The sequence below is a fragment of the Pinus tabuliformis genome, chromosome 7 (genome assembly GCF_031772625.1).
Source record: "Pinus tabuliformis cultivar Carrire ecotype Pingquan chromosome 7, CPIR1, whole genome shotgun sequence".
NCBI lineage: Eukaryota > Viridiplantae > Streptophyta > Pinopsida > Pinales > Pinaceae > Pinus > Pinus tabuliformis.
Genome location: NC_142293.1, coordinates 637,440,130 through 637,456,505, shown reverse-complemented (window position 1 = coordinate 637,456,505; position 16,376 = coordinate 637,440,130). Strand labels below are relative to the sequence as shown.

General features: G+C 32.2%; 1 protein-coding gene across 1 annotated transcript; it reads right to left on the bottom strand.

Moving 5' to 3' along the window:
* Nucleotides 1-324: 324 nt before the first annotated feature.
* LOC149249066 (uncharacterized) lies at nucleotides 325-831 on the bottom strand. Its single transcript, XM_089451873.1, has one exon. The coding sequence runs from the start codon at nucleotides 829-831 to the stop codon at nucleotides 325-327; it is 507 nt and encodes a 168-aa protein (XP_089307999.1).
* Nucleotides 832-16,376: the final 15,545 nt, after the last annotated feature.

Here is a 16,376-nt window from a genome sequence, read left to right as displayed (position 1 = left end):
GCTGTGATTCTGAATTAAAGTTCTATTCTCCCAAGCCTTGTTCCAAATATGAGAACCCCTGATGTGCCCTGACATACGAATGTGGTCCTTTTCCTGCCAATTTGTTGCATACTTTTGTTTCCATAACTTGGCCCAAGGATTGTTGGACTCTTTTAGCCATCTCCACCAAAGTTTGGCCCCTAGGACCTTGCTTAGGGTGTCCGGGTCATGGAGTCCTAAACCACCATGGGTTTTGGGTTTACAGAGTTTGTCCCATGCTACCAGGGCCCATTTCTTCTTCTCTTCCCCTTTACCCTAAAGGAAGTTTCTTTGAATGTTCCTGATCTACTGTAAAACTCCTTTAGGGACTGGAAGTGCAGAGAACATGAAGATTGGAATGGTTTGAAGTACTGCCTTTGTAAGAACAAGTCTTCCTGCTAAATTTAAGGATCTATGAGTCCAGTTATTGACCTTGTCCTTAAGCTTATTTGTAACTGCCTCCCAAACTGCCTTATTCAGAGGCTTGTCAGTAAGAGGCATACCCAGATATTTAGAGGGAAGATTCTCTCGTTGAAAACCAAGAATTCTGGAGAGATGTCTTTGGATTGAAATGTCCGTATTGAAAAAGAAAACTTTGGATTTTGAAAGGCTTACCTCTATGCCAGTAGCAAGGGTGAAGTCATTCAGGATTTGCTTAAAGGCTTTGGCTTCCTTGATAGTGGGTGTGCCTTGCAGCATTGTGTCATCCACAAATTGTTGATGCGTCAAAGCCTCCCCATTCTGAGTTAGTTTTAGCCCCTTGATTCTTCCTTCCTCCTTGGCTGCATTGATCGTTCTACCCAATCCTTCCATCATGAGAATGAAAAGGAATGGGGAGAGAGGATCTCCTTGCCTAAGGCCTTGTGAAGGCCTGAAAGTGTTGGAAGGTGAGCCATTAAGAAGGATAGAGTAGCTTGCTGAGGTGACCAGTGCCATGACCCATTTTATCCAGTTGAAGTCAAATCCATAAGCTTTAAGGATTTCCTTTATGTATTTCCAGCTAAGTTTATCATAGGCCTTCGCTATATCCAGTTGTATTATCATACCTGCTTGCTTATAGGTCTTGAGGGAATGGACCACTTCATGTGCTTGGATGATGTTGTTGAGGATTTGTCTTCCCTCCACATACCCAATCTGCTCCTCTGAAACTAGCGATGGTAGAAGAGGTTTGAGTCTATTAGCGATAACTTTGGAGATGATTTTGTACACCACATTGCATAGAGCTATTGGTCTAAATTTATCTGGAGTCATTGCCTTTTCCTGTTTAGGGATTAGAGCTATAAAAGATTCATTAAGCACTCTGAGAAATTTTCTTGATGTTCTTGAGTCCTCTACCACATCAAGAATGTCGTGTTTGACTGTTTCCCAACAAGTTTTGAAGAAATCTACATTGAAACCATCCGGACCTGGAGCTTTCCCATTGTGCATCTCTTTGATCACTTCTTTGACCTCTTCCTCTGTTACTGGCCTATTGAGATTGTAGTTGTCTTCCCTGGTCACCATCTTGGGAATATTCTTAGTGAAGTTCTTAATGGAGTGTGATCTATCAGCCAAGGTTTCCATTGCTATGCTTTTAAAATGTTGAAGGAGCACCATTTCCATTTCCTTGTGAGTCTTTAACTCCTTTCCTTGTGTATCCAATAGCTTCATGATTCTGTTATGAGCCCTGTGTTTCATAGTGGATTTATGGAAGAACCTAGTGTTTCTCTCCCCTTCTTTAATCCACTGCACTCTAGATTTTTATTTCCAGAAGATCTCCTCCTGCTGACATCTATTATCCCATTCCTGCTGTAAAGAGTCTGCCACTACCTTCCTCTCCTCAGTGAATCCTTCCTTGATGAGAATTTGATTGATTTCTTGTAATTTACTTTCCACTTCTCTCTTGGCTTCGAAAATGTTACCAAACTCATTTCAGTTCCATTCTTTGAGCTTTTGTTTGATATGTTTAAGGCGCTGATGCAGGATGAACATTTTTGTGCCCTGAATGGGCATGTCTTCCACCCACCACTTACTAATGTTATTGGAGAAGTTTGGATGAGTGAGCCAAGCATTTTCAAACCTGAAAGGTCTGTTTCTTGGGGTTCCAATGCAAGAAGCTTCCAACTGAATAGGCCAGTGATCCGACCCCCCAAAAGGAAGAATCCATGTGGTCATGGAGTGACCTGATAGAAGGAGATCCTCTAAAACTAAGAAGCGGTCTAATTTTGAAGCAACTTGGGCTGTTCCCCCTCTCTTGTTATTCCAAGTGAAGATGCCATTTATAGTCTCCATGCTCACCAGTCTCATGTTGTCTAAAAATTTTTGGAATGTGAGTGAGTCTCGCCCCAACATTCTGCTTCCCCCTTTTTTTTTCTGAAAGTGATTTGATCATATTGAAGTCCCCCCCAAAAATCCAGGGGATGCTAGGATGTCTTCCTCTTAGTTCCTCTAGTGAGGTGAGAAGTCTTAGTTTGTCCTCAAGCAATTGAGGACCATAGACATTTGTAGTCAAGTAACAATCTTTGTCCCCCAGCGGTTGAATAATAATAGAGAGATGATTTCTGGAAGCTTCTGCATCTGTGATCTCAATTTTTTGAGGATTCCAAAGGGTAAGAATTCCCCCTGCTGTGTTGTTGGCTTTGACCTCCAAGTACTCATAGTTGTTGAGCCATTTGCTATGAAGGTCCCTGATATTTTCTATTGAGATTATGGTTTCTTGTATGAAAACCATATCTGGTTTTTCTTCTTTTATTCTATTACTGAGATTTCTTTGATTTCTTTTGCTGCCTAGCACCCTAATGTTCTAGGTTGTGAGATTCATAATGAGGTGTTTGTAAAAGAGTAACTAATAAGATCTTTCATCTTACCTAAATTAATCAGGAGTTTCCCACATTCTGATAGGAGATCATTCTATTTTCTTCTTCCTCTTTTTTTTTCTTGGATTTTTTGTGGAGCATCATGGTAAGATCTCCATCTGTTTGACCCCTTTATTCTCCTGGTTATCATGGTGCCATTTGACTCCAAAAACCTTTTTTTGTGATCTACTGAGATAGAGCTGTTGCACTCTGTCAAACTGTTGTTGTGGCAGAGATTCAATCCCTTTGTTGGTGCCGTATTCTAGAAACTATTCAAGTTCTAGGTTCTCCCTCTCAAGGATCTGTTGTAGTTCTTGGTCTTCCATTCCTACTTTGCTGGGGTTCATATCCTAGTCTTCTCCAAGTCCTATGTTGTTTTGTGGGTCCTCCTTCCTTTCTTTGTCATCCTGTGTTATGTCCATATTATCTTCTCTTTCCCTTTCTGTTGAGGTTTTCCCCATATCTCTACTCTTTTCATTTTCTTCCCCCTCCTCTTCTAGAGTCTCAAAACTGTTGTGACTTGGTAGGTTATACTCACTGGGTTTTTTTGGTGCCATTCCCCCCCTCCTTTCCCCTTGCCTGCCACTTTGGTGAAACCTTCAGGGTCTTTACCAATGTTTCCTTTCTGATTATTCTCTCTTTTGTTAAGTGGGCATTCTTTGAAGAGATGCCCATGTTCATGACATTTGCGGCATCTAAACGGTATGTGTTCATAGTCAACTGCCTGGACTCATTCCTCGTGATAAACTTCCAGGATGACCTCATTCGGGAGTGCTCCCGATAAATCCATTTCAACGCATATGCGCGTGAAGGAAGTGTATTTACCATGCAGAGTAGCCTCTGATATTTTTATAAAATGACCTAGTTTATTGCCTATAGCTCTTAAGGATTCCAGCAACCAGTAATCTAAAGGTAAGGAATATAGTCTAATCCATACCAGGACCGAAGTGAACGATTCTTGCTCCGGCACAAATTTCTTCATCCAAGGTTGCATGTAGAGACCCACGGCAGCAAAGAAGTAAGGTCCTCCTTCGAATATTCTATCTTTATCCTCCAAGTTCTTAAAAACCACAGTGAAGAAACCCTTAGAACCCAGATGTATAGTTATATCTCCTTTCGGTTTCCATGTGTTTCTTATCCAAGTGTATAGTGCTTTCTCCGTGGGCTAGATGCCCATGAACTTACATATGACTGCATAGGTAGCCATGTGATCTCTGTGCTCCTGCAGAGCTAGATCACTAAGGACCACCCGAGGTTTGATAATAGCCTTGGGCTTGCAGGGTCTTGTTGGAGCTCTGCTTTCCGACTTCTGACCTCTATCTCCTGCTTTCTCTTCTTCCCAAGCCTCCTCGTGGGTCCCTCTCTCATCCTGGGGTTCGCTACCTTCTAGCACTTGTGTCTCAGTGATTTTTGTCTCTTTCTCCGTGGAGTTTTTCTGTTTGCTTCGACTTGTCTCTTGACCTTTGTTCAAGACGACGTTACTGTAGGAGGGAGTGGAGATCCCTCGTTGTTGGTGGAGCTCCCTCGTTGTTGTCCCTCCATGGTTACCAGTTCGATGATATCACCCTTGTTCAAACTCTAGCTATCCAAGTTTTTCAGTCTACCGCATATTTTAGAAAACATCAACATTTGTTTTTTACACCATATTTTTGACACTTGAAATTTTCTTATGTCATATGTATGCACATTTTTTTAAATGTTGATTATTTAACTATTTTTCAAGTTGTCATATTCCTCTTCTTGTTTTTGATCCTAAGATGTTTGGTTTTTAAGGGTTTTCAAAACATTTGTTTTATGTTTTTCTTTGTAATGTTTTTTTATAGTGAAATTTTTAATTTTTTTTGCAAATCTTAAAAAAAATAATAGCATTAATATTTTGAAGTTAGGATTTTTTATATATTTATATATCATTTATTAATACTTCAATAAACATCAAATAATTGTCACTACAACATAACAATTTTAAACTCTCGAACAAAATTATACATTTTGCATATAAATATAATTAAAAAAAAATGTTTTTTTCGGGACCTTTTAGCTAAAAATGACATGTTAAAATTTTTTATTAAAAAATAGAATAAAAAATTGGAAAATAACAAATTTTATGAATTTTATATCTGAAGATGATGACAGTTGAAGTTTTGTTTCCAAAACAAACAATTCAGATAGAATTTTGAGTAAAAATAACAAAAAAATTGTTTAAAAAAACACAAATGTAAAAAATAAAAATAAAACCTTAAAAATAAAAGTTAAAAACTTAAAAAATAAAAAATAAAACAATTAAGGTAAGAAAACAAACGTACAAAAAAAAAACATTAAAATAGTAAAAACATTAAAACAATTTTGCTTTGGAAAAATTATAAAAAAACATAAAAAAAAATTGAAAAAAAAAACATAAAAAATATTAATTAAAAAAAGGACATTAAAAAAAATTAAAAAAAATAGAAATAAAAATAAAATAGAATAGAGTAAAAAAAGAAATTAAAAAAACACACTAGAAAAACATATTAAAAATAATTAAAAATGAAAAAATAGAAAAAAAATTGAGGCCCTATAAGCCCTCGGTAGAGCATGGGAAATTCCTAGAATCTCCCATGCCCAAGAATTCCCAGAATCTCCCATGACATGCCCAGGTCTCACGATTTCACTAGACCTAGGCGAGGTATAGGTGATTATGGGAATCACCCGTGCCCCACCTAGGGCCCCGGGGCTACTTGCCCTGGGCTGGGAGGGGTTGCACTAATGTAGTAAAATTCACCTATTCTTGTAAATTCTAAATCTCTACATCTAGGATGTTAACTCAATACTGATATCAAGGTTCCCATATGCATTTAACCACTTTTTGATCTCACTCTTTGTTCCTATAATAAAACAAACACACAAAAAATATATGCACCCTCACTTGTGATATTTAAATCTCATATCATTTAATTTCAAACCAATATATAGATCTGAAGTTGTGGTTAATTACATATTACACATAACATTAGAATTCTTCTTTTACACATACACATCAATATAATTTTTGAACATAATAAAAATTATATTCATTAATAATATCATGTCCATATAATTACATAACAATTACAAAAGTATTCATTCCTCTCTTGGCTTGATCTCACGTTCATTTTGCCCTGATCACCCATAAATCACTCCATAAAGTATATTTTCCTAAATCCTTACATCACTTGATAAATCATATTTCTCTAAATTCTAAAATCTCTCAATCTATCGCTAGGATCACTCATGGTTTCCAAGATAGATTTTCTTTTTCCTTATGGATAAAATATTACCTATCCACATTTTTTTCTAAAACTATGACTCATTAGTTATAAAAATCATAAAATATACCAACTTTGAAAATACAATTAATTTACAATGAAGAATATAAGTTCTTGTCAGAAATAAAGACCCAATTTTTAAGCTTTTTCACATGAGAGATTTAATGGCTAGGAAGCTTTAATGCTCTTGCATCAGACTCCCAAGGTAGAAATAATTCATGACCTCTTGGTCAAGTGTCATTAATTGTTGAATCCTCTTGGATCCCAAACTTTATACTGTAACCAATCACCTCCTTCTTTATCTTGGTTCTTTGTTTTGCTATCATTGTCTTCTTCAACCTTCCAGGATTTCAAAATTTATGTTGTAGTTGTCAACTCTCTTTGTTGATGTAATCTTGTACATTCATTTACCTCTTGTGGTTGACTACCCTTCTTACATTAGTGTGCAATTTCTTATGCACTTTGGTCATTAGTATTCTCATCCAATGAATTTCAATGTCTAGTTTATCTCTTAGCTTTTACATGTTGCTCCTTGTTTGCTAAACTTTGTTATTGTTTCTACTCACTAGTTGTTGTTGTATGTTTTCTTCTTTGATATCTATAGAATTATTACTCTTTCCTTCATATTATGCCTTAATATTTTATTCTATGCTCGCAACTTTCATGGATTATTCTCCATTAATCCTTGGATTAATCAACTATTTTTCAAACATCCTTAGCTCTTCCTATTCATCCTTAGTATGAGTGATGCTCTTCCTCTTTATGCTTCATTTTACTATCTCCATGACTGAAATCCTCTTTGTCCTCTACAACAACATGTTTCTTTAAGTATATATAAACAATGTCTTTATTCATTAATCTATGGTTCTCATCATGGTTTTCTTCATGAGAGAATGTTATCTCATCCTTAATCAGAATGAAATTTTGATTTTTTCTTCCTTCTATGCCTTGAGAAGACATTTATTTTTTCCTTCATATTTATGGTAGTTCTAGGTGATTTTCCATCAACCATACATAAAATATGAGTTTCAAAAATATTTGGATTTTTAGCCTCTTTTATATCCTTTGTCAACACAACTACATGTTGGTATGAACTATCCAAGTAGTTCACAAGACTTGCAGAAACCCCCGCATCTTCATTCTCAGCAAGAAATGGTCCTTGTTTGAGTTGAAAAATGTACAATGTCCCTTTTCCACTTTATCCAGTTATCCTTAGCCAATCACTTACCAGATGCCTCATGCATATTCTTTTATTTCATGCATGCAACTTCTTAACTATTCATTGGATTCTTTTTCCAACATAAAGTCCATTCTTCAATAATTTCTCCACTTTTTCCAACCAATACTTTGTTTGGTCTTGTATATGTTTTTTTATATTGATGAGCTCTTCCTTTATCTCAATTATCTCCTTCTCCATTTCTTCATCACTCATTACTTTTTCACCAATTGTCTTGTCCTCCTCACTTCTTTGATTGTAACTTTCCTATGAGCCCATCATATGAGTACCAATATCCATCTTTTCCTTCTTCTTTTTCTCCTGTGAACTATCTGTGTTCACTTGTAACTTGTAGCAAACCCTACACCTGCTACCAATACCTCACCAAGATTCTTCATGAGCTAGCCTTTTGGTATTTTTCATTCCTTCTATGGAACCTTCTCTTGCAAATTCTACCCACACTCACTGTGGAACTTCCCTCTCATAACTTCTACCCAAATGGTACTTGTTAGATGTTGTCCTTCGCCTAGATGTAATCCTCAATTCCAAAGAGCGTAGCAACTCTAATACCACTTGATGCAGGAAAATCCACCTCTTTGTGCAAATTCTAACTCTCGAATTATGGGATGTTAGTGCAATACTAACATCATAGTTGCCATACACCTTTAACCACCTTTTGATATTATTGTTTATTCTTTCAATAAAATAAACACACACAAAAAATCTATGCACTGTGAGTTGTGATATTTAAATATGATATGATTTAATTTCAAACCCATATACAAGATTTGAAGCTCTACTTAATTCCATATTATAGATAAAATTTGAATTCTTCATTCACACATACACAAATACAAATTGTGAACATCATGAAAATTTATTTTATTAGTGAAGTCATGTTCATGAAATTACAGAACAGGTACAAAAGTATTCATTTCTGTCTTCGCCTAATCTGACATTCATTTTGGCCATTAGTTCTCATTGCTGATATGATTACAATAAATAGAATTAAGAAATGAAATATATTTTCTAAATCCTAAAATCATTCCATAAACCACCCATAAATCACTCATAAAGTAAATTTTCGTAATCCTTAAATCACTTCATAAAGCATTTGTAAATCTATAAATAAATCATATTTTTCTAAATGCTAAAAACACTCAATCTATCCATAGAATCCCTTATGATTTTTAATATAGATTTGTTTTATCCTTATGGACAAACTCTAACCTATCATAAGGTTTTCTAAAACTATGACTCATTAGTTCTAAAACTCATAAAATATACCAACTTGGAAATTACAATTTATTTGCATAGAAGAATTCAAATTCTTCTAAAAAATCAAGACACCAGTTTTAAGCTCTTTCACATCAAATATTTAATGGCTAGGAAACTCTAATGCTCCTGCATCATATGTGCATATCCTCCCCATCCAGGCCTCGATTTTTTTTTTTTTTTACTTTTTGTTTTCATTTTTTAATTTTACTTGTTTTTAATTTTTTTAATTATTATTATTTTTTTCATTATCATTTTTATAGTTGTTTTCAAAGTGTTTTTTTAATTTTTTATGATTGTGGAAAAACCTGTGAACAATTTTTTAAACCAATGCAGCAGACTAGCTTAGTGAGTCCATCATCAGGGCAATGTGATTTGTATTTGAGAAGAGAGAGCGTGAATCATGAAGCTATTAATAGTTAATTGAAAATATTTGATATCTTCTTTTATTGTCGGCTTTCAATTGACTAACTGATTAATAATTATTTATTTATGTATTTATTATTATTATTATTATGATTATTTATTTATTTATTTTTCAATTGGTGATTGATTATGTGTATATTTAGATTAATTAATTAATTTATATATATATATATATAGATTCTATGTTATATATTTAAGATCTCTGCTATGTATTAAATGCTTTACAAGTAATGTATATAATTTTAAAGTACTCATTTGAAGGTTTATTTAAGTTGTCTTCCTAAATTATATTTAAAGGAGAGATAGGGTTGGTTATATATATCTATTAATTAATTAATTTTTTGATGAATGTTTGTATGTCTGTTTTTTTATTTTATTTAATAAGGGTTTCTAGGTACTACTTAATTTTAGCCCGTCATCTCTATCCATGTTGTTGGAGGATTTTTCAATTTCAATAGCCTTTTTCACCCTTCTTTTTAAATAATGGTCTTCCTTGTGAATTAATTTGGCTTGTTCCATACAAATATAGTTTGAGGAAGAACATGCATGTTCTGCCAGACCTGATTTTTCCGACCTGTTTCTTGTAATATCATTAATGTGTTCTTTTAACCTTATGCCAAAGGATCTCCCTATTTCACCTATATATACTTTTCCACATGAGTAGGGAACCGAGTATACTCCTTTGTGATTTTTTGGGTCTATTACATCCTTAGCAGAATCAAGCATGTTTTTGATGGTGTTAGGGGGTGTGAAGGTAACCATGATGTTATGCTTAGAGAGAATTCTGGCAATTTTGTCTATGGTACCTTTTATATAGGGTAAGGAGATTCTAGGGTTTTCAGGAGTTTTCCTTTTTTGGGTATTGATAGTGGATTCCTTAATTATTTTATGGATAATATTTTTTTGATAGCCATGGTTTATGAAGACCTTGAAGAGATGTTTAAGTTCTTCCTCTAGATGTTTAGGGTCAGAGATTCTAGAAGCTCTGGTTGCTAGGGTTTTGATGACACGAACCTTTTGCTTCGGATGGTTGTGGGAATTTGAATGAAGATATTTGTCAGTGTGAGTTTGTTTCTTTAATGTTTTTTATTTTTATTTTAATGTGCATTTTTTCAATTTTTTTTTTAAGTTTTTCTTTTAAAAGGAAATGTTTTAATGTTTTTTTATTTTTATTTTAGAGTTTTTTTTTTAAATCTTTTTTTTATGCTCTTTTTTATGTTTCTAATTTTTAATTTTCTAATTTAATTTTAATTTATTTTTTCTTTATTTTAAAAGAAAATTATACAATAAGGTATTATTTATTTGTTTTTAATTTTTTTATTTTTGTGTTATTTTTTTAGTTATGCTTTTTCAGAAATATATATATTTTTTTAATTTTAAATTTTTTTCTCATTTCCTATTTTTAATTTTTTTATTAATTTTTTCTTTTATAAGTTAATTTTTTTTGTCCTTTATTTTTTTATTGTCTATTTTATTTGTCTTTTTTAAATATTTTCTTTTATATTTGATTTTTGTTTTTGTTTTTCGTTCATGTTTTTTTAATGTTTTATGTCTTAATATATATTTTATTTACTTCTTATTATTTTTTTTAAGTTTTGTGTGTGTGTGTTTTTTATTTTACTTTTTTTTCAATGTTTTAATTTTTTTTTTTTCATTTTTAATTATTTATTTATATATTTATTTATTATTTTGTTTTCTTAAAATAAAAAATTTGCAAGGTTCATGTTGATTCTCGACTAGCAACCCGATCCCATTTTGTATCAATTCGATAGTCGATTTTAAAGTCTTCATTATAATAGTTCAAGACCACCCCCACAATGTGTCAATTTCATGGTTCGGGTGAGGAAAATTTTAAGAAACCCCCCAAATTTATATGTATAATAAATGGGTGAATCCCCATGGTATATAGAAAAATGTATAGGCTATTTTTTCATTGATATAATATACATATATAATTTTTTGGCAAATCTTTCACTGAATTATAAAATTTTGTTAAATCTTGGCAAATTTTTCACTAGGTTATATGGTATTGCAAATTCTTGGCTAATCTTCTAAAAAAATAGAAAACATTGTAAAATATTGGTGATTCCTTGATAATGTAAAAAAATATATATAATAGTGAGAAAGTTATTTAGTTAAATTATAATAACTTATTTTGCATGTTTTGTAAAGGAAAAATCACAACTAATGTTTCTCTAGGTACTTATTATACACTAATGCAAATCATTTTGTATGTTTTTATCATGTTTTACCACAAAGGTCTTATCAAATCCCAAGAGGAAACTAGTTGTAAAGGCACCCCCAAAGGCTTGTGATGTTGGACTAAATAACTTATTTTGCTCGAACTTGTTCTTGACACATCTAGATAACTCAATCATATTTAATGTAATTCATATTTTGTAGGATTCACATGAAAATAAGTTCTATAAATGGCTATATCAAAATCATTAATATTTACATCAAATTATTTTGTTTTCTCACACATTGCTTTTCTAAAAGGTAGATACTTCTCCAATTCCTCGAGTTAAAATAAATCAACATCTTTAAAATATGGTGCTTCCTTGTCACATGTGGGATTTTCACCTAATTTTTGGATCATAACTATTGTAGTAGTTGTTGCACTATATTCTATAGTTGACAACTCTAATAATGCTGAATTGGTAAACAATTATTTGAAATTGCACAAAATGAAAAATGGAAATGAATGGAAGATAAATATGTATTGAAACTTAATTTCCTACGCGGTGAAAAAAGAAATAACATAATAACACAAACTCATTAAAAAACTTCAGATGGTGAGTTAAAAAATATAACACAAATATAAACAATAGTTTTTGCAAGTTCATTACTTCAAAAATTATTTCATAAAACAATCATCATCAAGGGATTTTTCACTTCAAGAATGGTAGTGCACTAAACAATCTATCATTCTCATATACTAACATGTGATGTTTTTTTTTATTGGAATCAAAGTATAATTGCATTAGTTGAATGCTAGTCTCATGATAATAGGACTCCTATGATGAACACATAGGATCCTAGTGCATAGGGCATTTTTCTCTTAAGTTAACTAAGAAGATCTCATTTTCCTTTCTTAAAAAATAATAAGTATTTTCAAAGAAAATATAAAATAAACATATTAGATTCTAAAAGATGAACATTATTTTGTGACACCAGAAAGTGAAAGGGAAAAAAAAACTTTCCTTAAATAATAAAATCTATAAAGAAATTTATTTATCTTGTATGGCTCAAATTTCTCATAATGTCTACACTATTCTTTATATGATTTAAATATATTTTCCATTCCTTGGAACCCATTTTCTTCTTTCATGGTTAACTCCTTTTTGTTACCTTTGTATTCTCTTATTATTACTAAACTCACTTGATATTTTATTTCTTTCTTTTTCCTTCATGATGGGTGGAGTGTCGACTCGAATATTGGGCATTTGAAATAGTGACACAGTTTATTCCAAAAAAAATATCAACAATCATTGAAAGAGTTGATGATGAAGTGGCCTATGATAGAAAACCTTCTGAAAATTCTAAATATGATAGGATTGTTGTCAATAGGTTGATTAAGATACCATGTGAGTTGCCAAGATACATAAACTAATCAATTAATTTCAAGAATACTAATGGAAGCTATCAAAGTATGAAAATTAATCATGCCAACATATATTACTTGAAATGATTGGAGTAAGGATTCCTTAGGCATACTTTATATATTCATTTATTTTTCTATGATGGAATGCATATATGATAATTATACCTAGGTGGGATATAATTAAGGAAGAAGCTTTTGGTATGGGAAGATTGTTATAATCCTTTTGATTCAACCATGAATTAGTATCTCATGATTGAGTCAGATGAAAATGAGTGATTAGTTAACATAATCATGTTAGATTTTTTATAACACAAGAAAGTTGATTCCGATAGAGCTAATGTGTGAGACCATATTTTTTATGGATATGGAAGGATATAATATTGCACAAGTGTCCAATTGTATCCCTTCTTATATTGGTGTTGTATAATTTAACCTTCTTGAAAATAGTGAGGAGTACATATAGAGGAGAGGGTTCCTAAGGTGATATAGAGTAGAGAAGGGAAGTTCCTTTCGGTTCCTAAGGTAAAGATGGGAGGTGACTAGATGATGCGGTGAGGTGTTGGCGAGACCTTCCAACTGATGATTGTGGAATACATGGTATATAAAAGTAGTATGTTGATATCAAGCGACAAAGATGGATTGAGTAGATGTGATCATGAGTATTGGCACATTGGTTTTTTGGAATAAATATTTAGTTTCATCTTTTAATGGTAGGTATGTTAAGTAACCCATGTACATTGAATCATAGTTCCATTTCTTTGAGTATGATTAACAACTAAAAATGATTGAATTATTAGTTTGATAATATCATTATTAGAAGACCTCAAGGATGGTAGTAAATATATAAAGAAAGGATTATATGCATAGAAACTCACTTTTATTTGGTTGATTGAAAAGTCTAGGTTGTAGGTAGAGTGATCTCAAATATGAAAATGAGTGTAATTATGTAAGAAATATTAGGCACTACAACACACAAGAGCCAAACCCTATGAGAAGGAATATCATACTTATGAGGTATGATATTCTCTGTGAATTAGACTTGGCATTTATAAGTTGTATTATTATGAATATATCCATGGTAATTGTATGTGTATGATACATTGTAGATGATGGCTATTGAAGATGGAAACCCTTGAAGAAAGGGCATTGTTAGGAAAAAGGAACCATGTGATTGCAGCACATTATATACTACTAGCGGATGCCTATTAGTAAGTTAGTGCTTTCCTTACACAAGAAATCCATGACAAGATAGACCACCTAAGGAATTTTTTGGTAAAGAAGGGGACATTTAACCCAAGAGACTGAGTGTATCAAGGAGGAGGAAACTTAAAAGTTCATGTGGGATGGTGGCGAGAATCTTGTGGGTGAGTTAGAAATGATAATGAAATTAATTATTTCATATGGAAGCCGTTATATGGGATAGATGCATATCCATAGAGATAAGTGTTAATTAAATATATATATATATATATATATATATATATATATATATATATATATATATATATATATATATACATATACATATACATATACATATACATATACATATACATATACATATACATATACATATACATATACATATACATATACATATACATATACATATACACACATATATATATATATATATATATATATATATATATATATATATATATATATATATATATATATATATATATATACATATACATATATTTGAATAGATGCTTAAATAATGGAATTGAGAAATCTTGTGCATAAGATAAGTGTTTCTTGATAAATGCTATAATATGTATGCTTTCTTGATTACTAATGTAGGCATATGTTGGAATGTTGAAGTTTGGTGGTATACCAAGATAGTCAATAGGATGGCACTACAAATACAATTGAAGATTGAGGGAAGAAAAGTGTTGTTAATGAGAAGATAATATTTATAATTGTGTTATTTGAAGGGGGATATGATAGAATGTCCTAGTATTGAATCTCATTTATTAAATATACTTAATTATGACTGAATGTTCAATTTTGCTTAGCGTGCATATTTTAATTACCATGCTTTATTTACACCATGAGGAAGAAATTTTATGGCACATTGAATAATATATGTATTATCTTTCTTGAAATTAATAAAATAATAGAGTTATCTGAGATAGGATCACATAAGAAAGGGGTTATGATAGCAGAAGACGGGAAAGGTGAGAGGGTACTAGTGGGTTCTACATGGTGAATAATCCTTAGTTTTCCATGTTTTGAAACTTTACTTTGTTTCCTTCATCACCATGTTCCTTACTAAAAATATAGAAACCTTAACTATCAATTAGGGAATGCATGTGGTGGTTTTGGAGATGTACACCTTCCGCAATCATGAAATAAAGGCAATAAGTACGTTCATTATGGGAGTTATGAGAGGAGTGGTAAAACCTATATTTTCTCACATTTTTTTTGAAAGAAATCATGTCCCCACAGTAAGGGGTGAATCAAGGTCTCATGATGTGTTGGGGATGAGGTTATTTTTTGTTGATCCATTCATCATTTTACCCCCCACACATGTGGTTGACGGGGAGGGAACAAAATCGCGATTGGATGTAGGAAATTGACTCTAGAGAGGAAATGGTTCATGTAGCTTTAGAGGCATGTATGTGAATAGTTGTAGGGAACAAGGAATGATTCATTATTGGTCATATTGGACTAAAACAAGCAACATAGTACAATACAATAATCACCTAAATGACATAATTAATTTTGGTTCTAAGGTCAATGGTAGAGCCCATTTCACATTCACATGAATGGTGTGTGACCATTATGAACTCATGCAAAGAATATTGAAGAGATGTGCATGGGGCTAGACACAATAGAGAAGGAAAATCATATGGAAGAGAAGTAGATTATAAGAGAGAAAGAAATATAGGTAGATGTAAATTCATTCTCTCTTGGTTGATGCTAACATCCATGAAAGTAGTTCTAGAGGTATTGATTCATACTAGGAGGCTAATCAAGGAATGAGAGAGACCATTTTGAATTCATGTGATGAGAACTACAAAATTATGTATAGATTATGAAAATAGATAAGGAAGAGATTCAAATGGGTAGAAGCTAATTCCTTGGAAAAGAAGCGAATTCTAGAGAGTGAGAACATAGAGAGATTCAAAAATTATGTTGGAAAGGGATCCAGGAAATATATCAAGCTATGTGATGGAGAAGCCATGGATAGAATCTAAGGAGAAAAGAATTGTGTGGGTTGAACGATCAAGCAAGGAAGCCTTTAAAACTTTAAAAAGGTCAAGAACAAGGTAAATGTTGTTGGAGTGAATGGATAGTATTTATACCCTCTATGTACAAATAGAAGGAGAGTTAAGAGAATTTTAAGGGAATATTGAGTAGATAAGGAAGTTATTCTCCTTTTTCTATGTAAGGAAAGAAATGTGTCACCAAAGTAGTTGTCTTGTTCCAAGGGGAAAAATTAGTGGTAAGAGAATTGGATAGGTAATGTTTTTTCCTAAAATGGAATGATTTCCATAAAAATATTCTAATTTTCCTTAGTAGTATCATAGCCCCAAATTGGGTGGCCTAGTATAAAAAGAATAAGTGCAATAGAGTATATGGTTCGGTGGAACATTTATCTACCTAAGTTAATTTTGGCCTTTAACTTTCAAATAGATAAGTTTTTCCTTTAGTTTGTTTATTCAATTGATTAATACAATGCACTTTGTTGGAGTATTTTAGTATTTGAATGT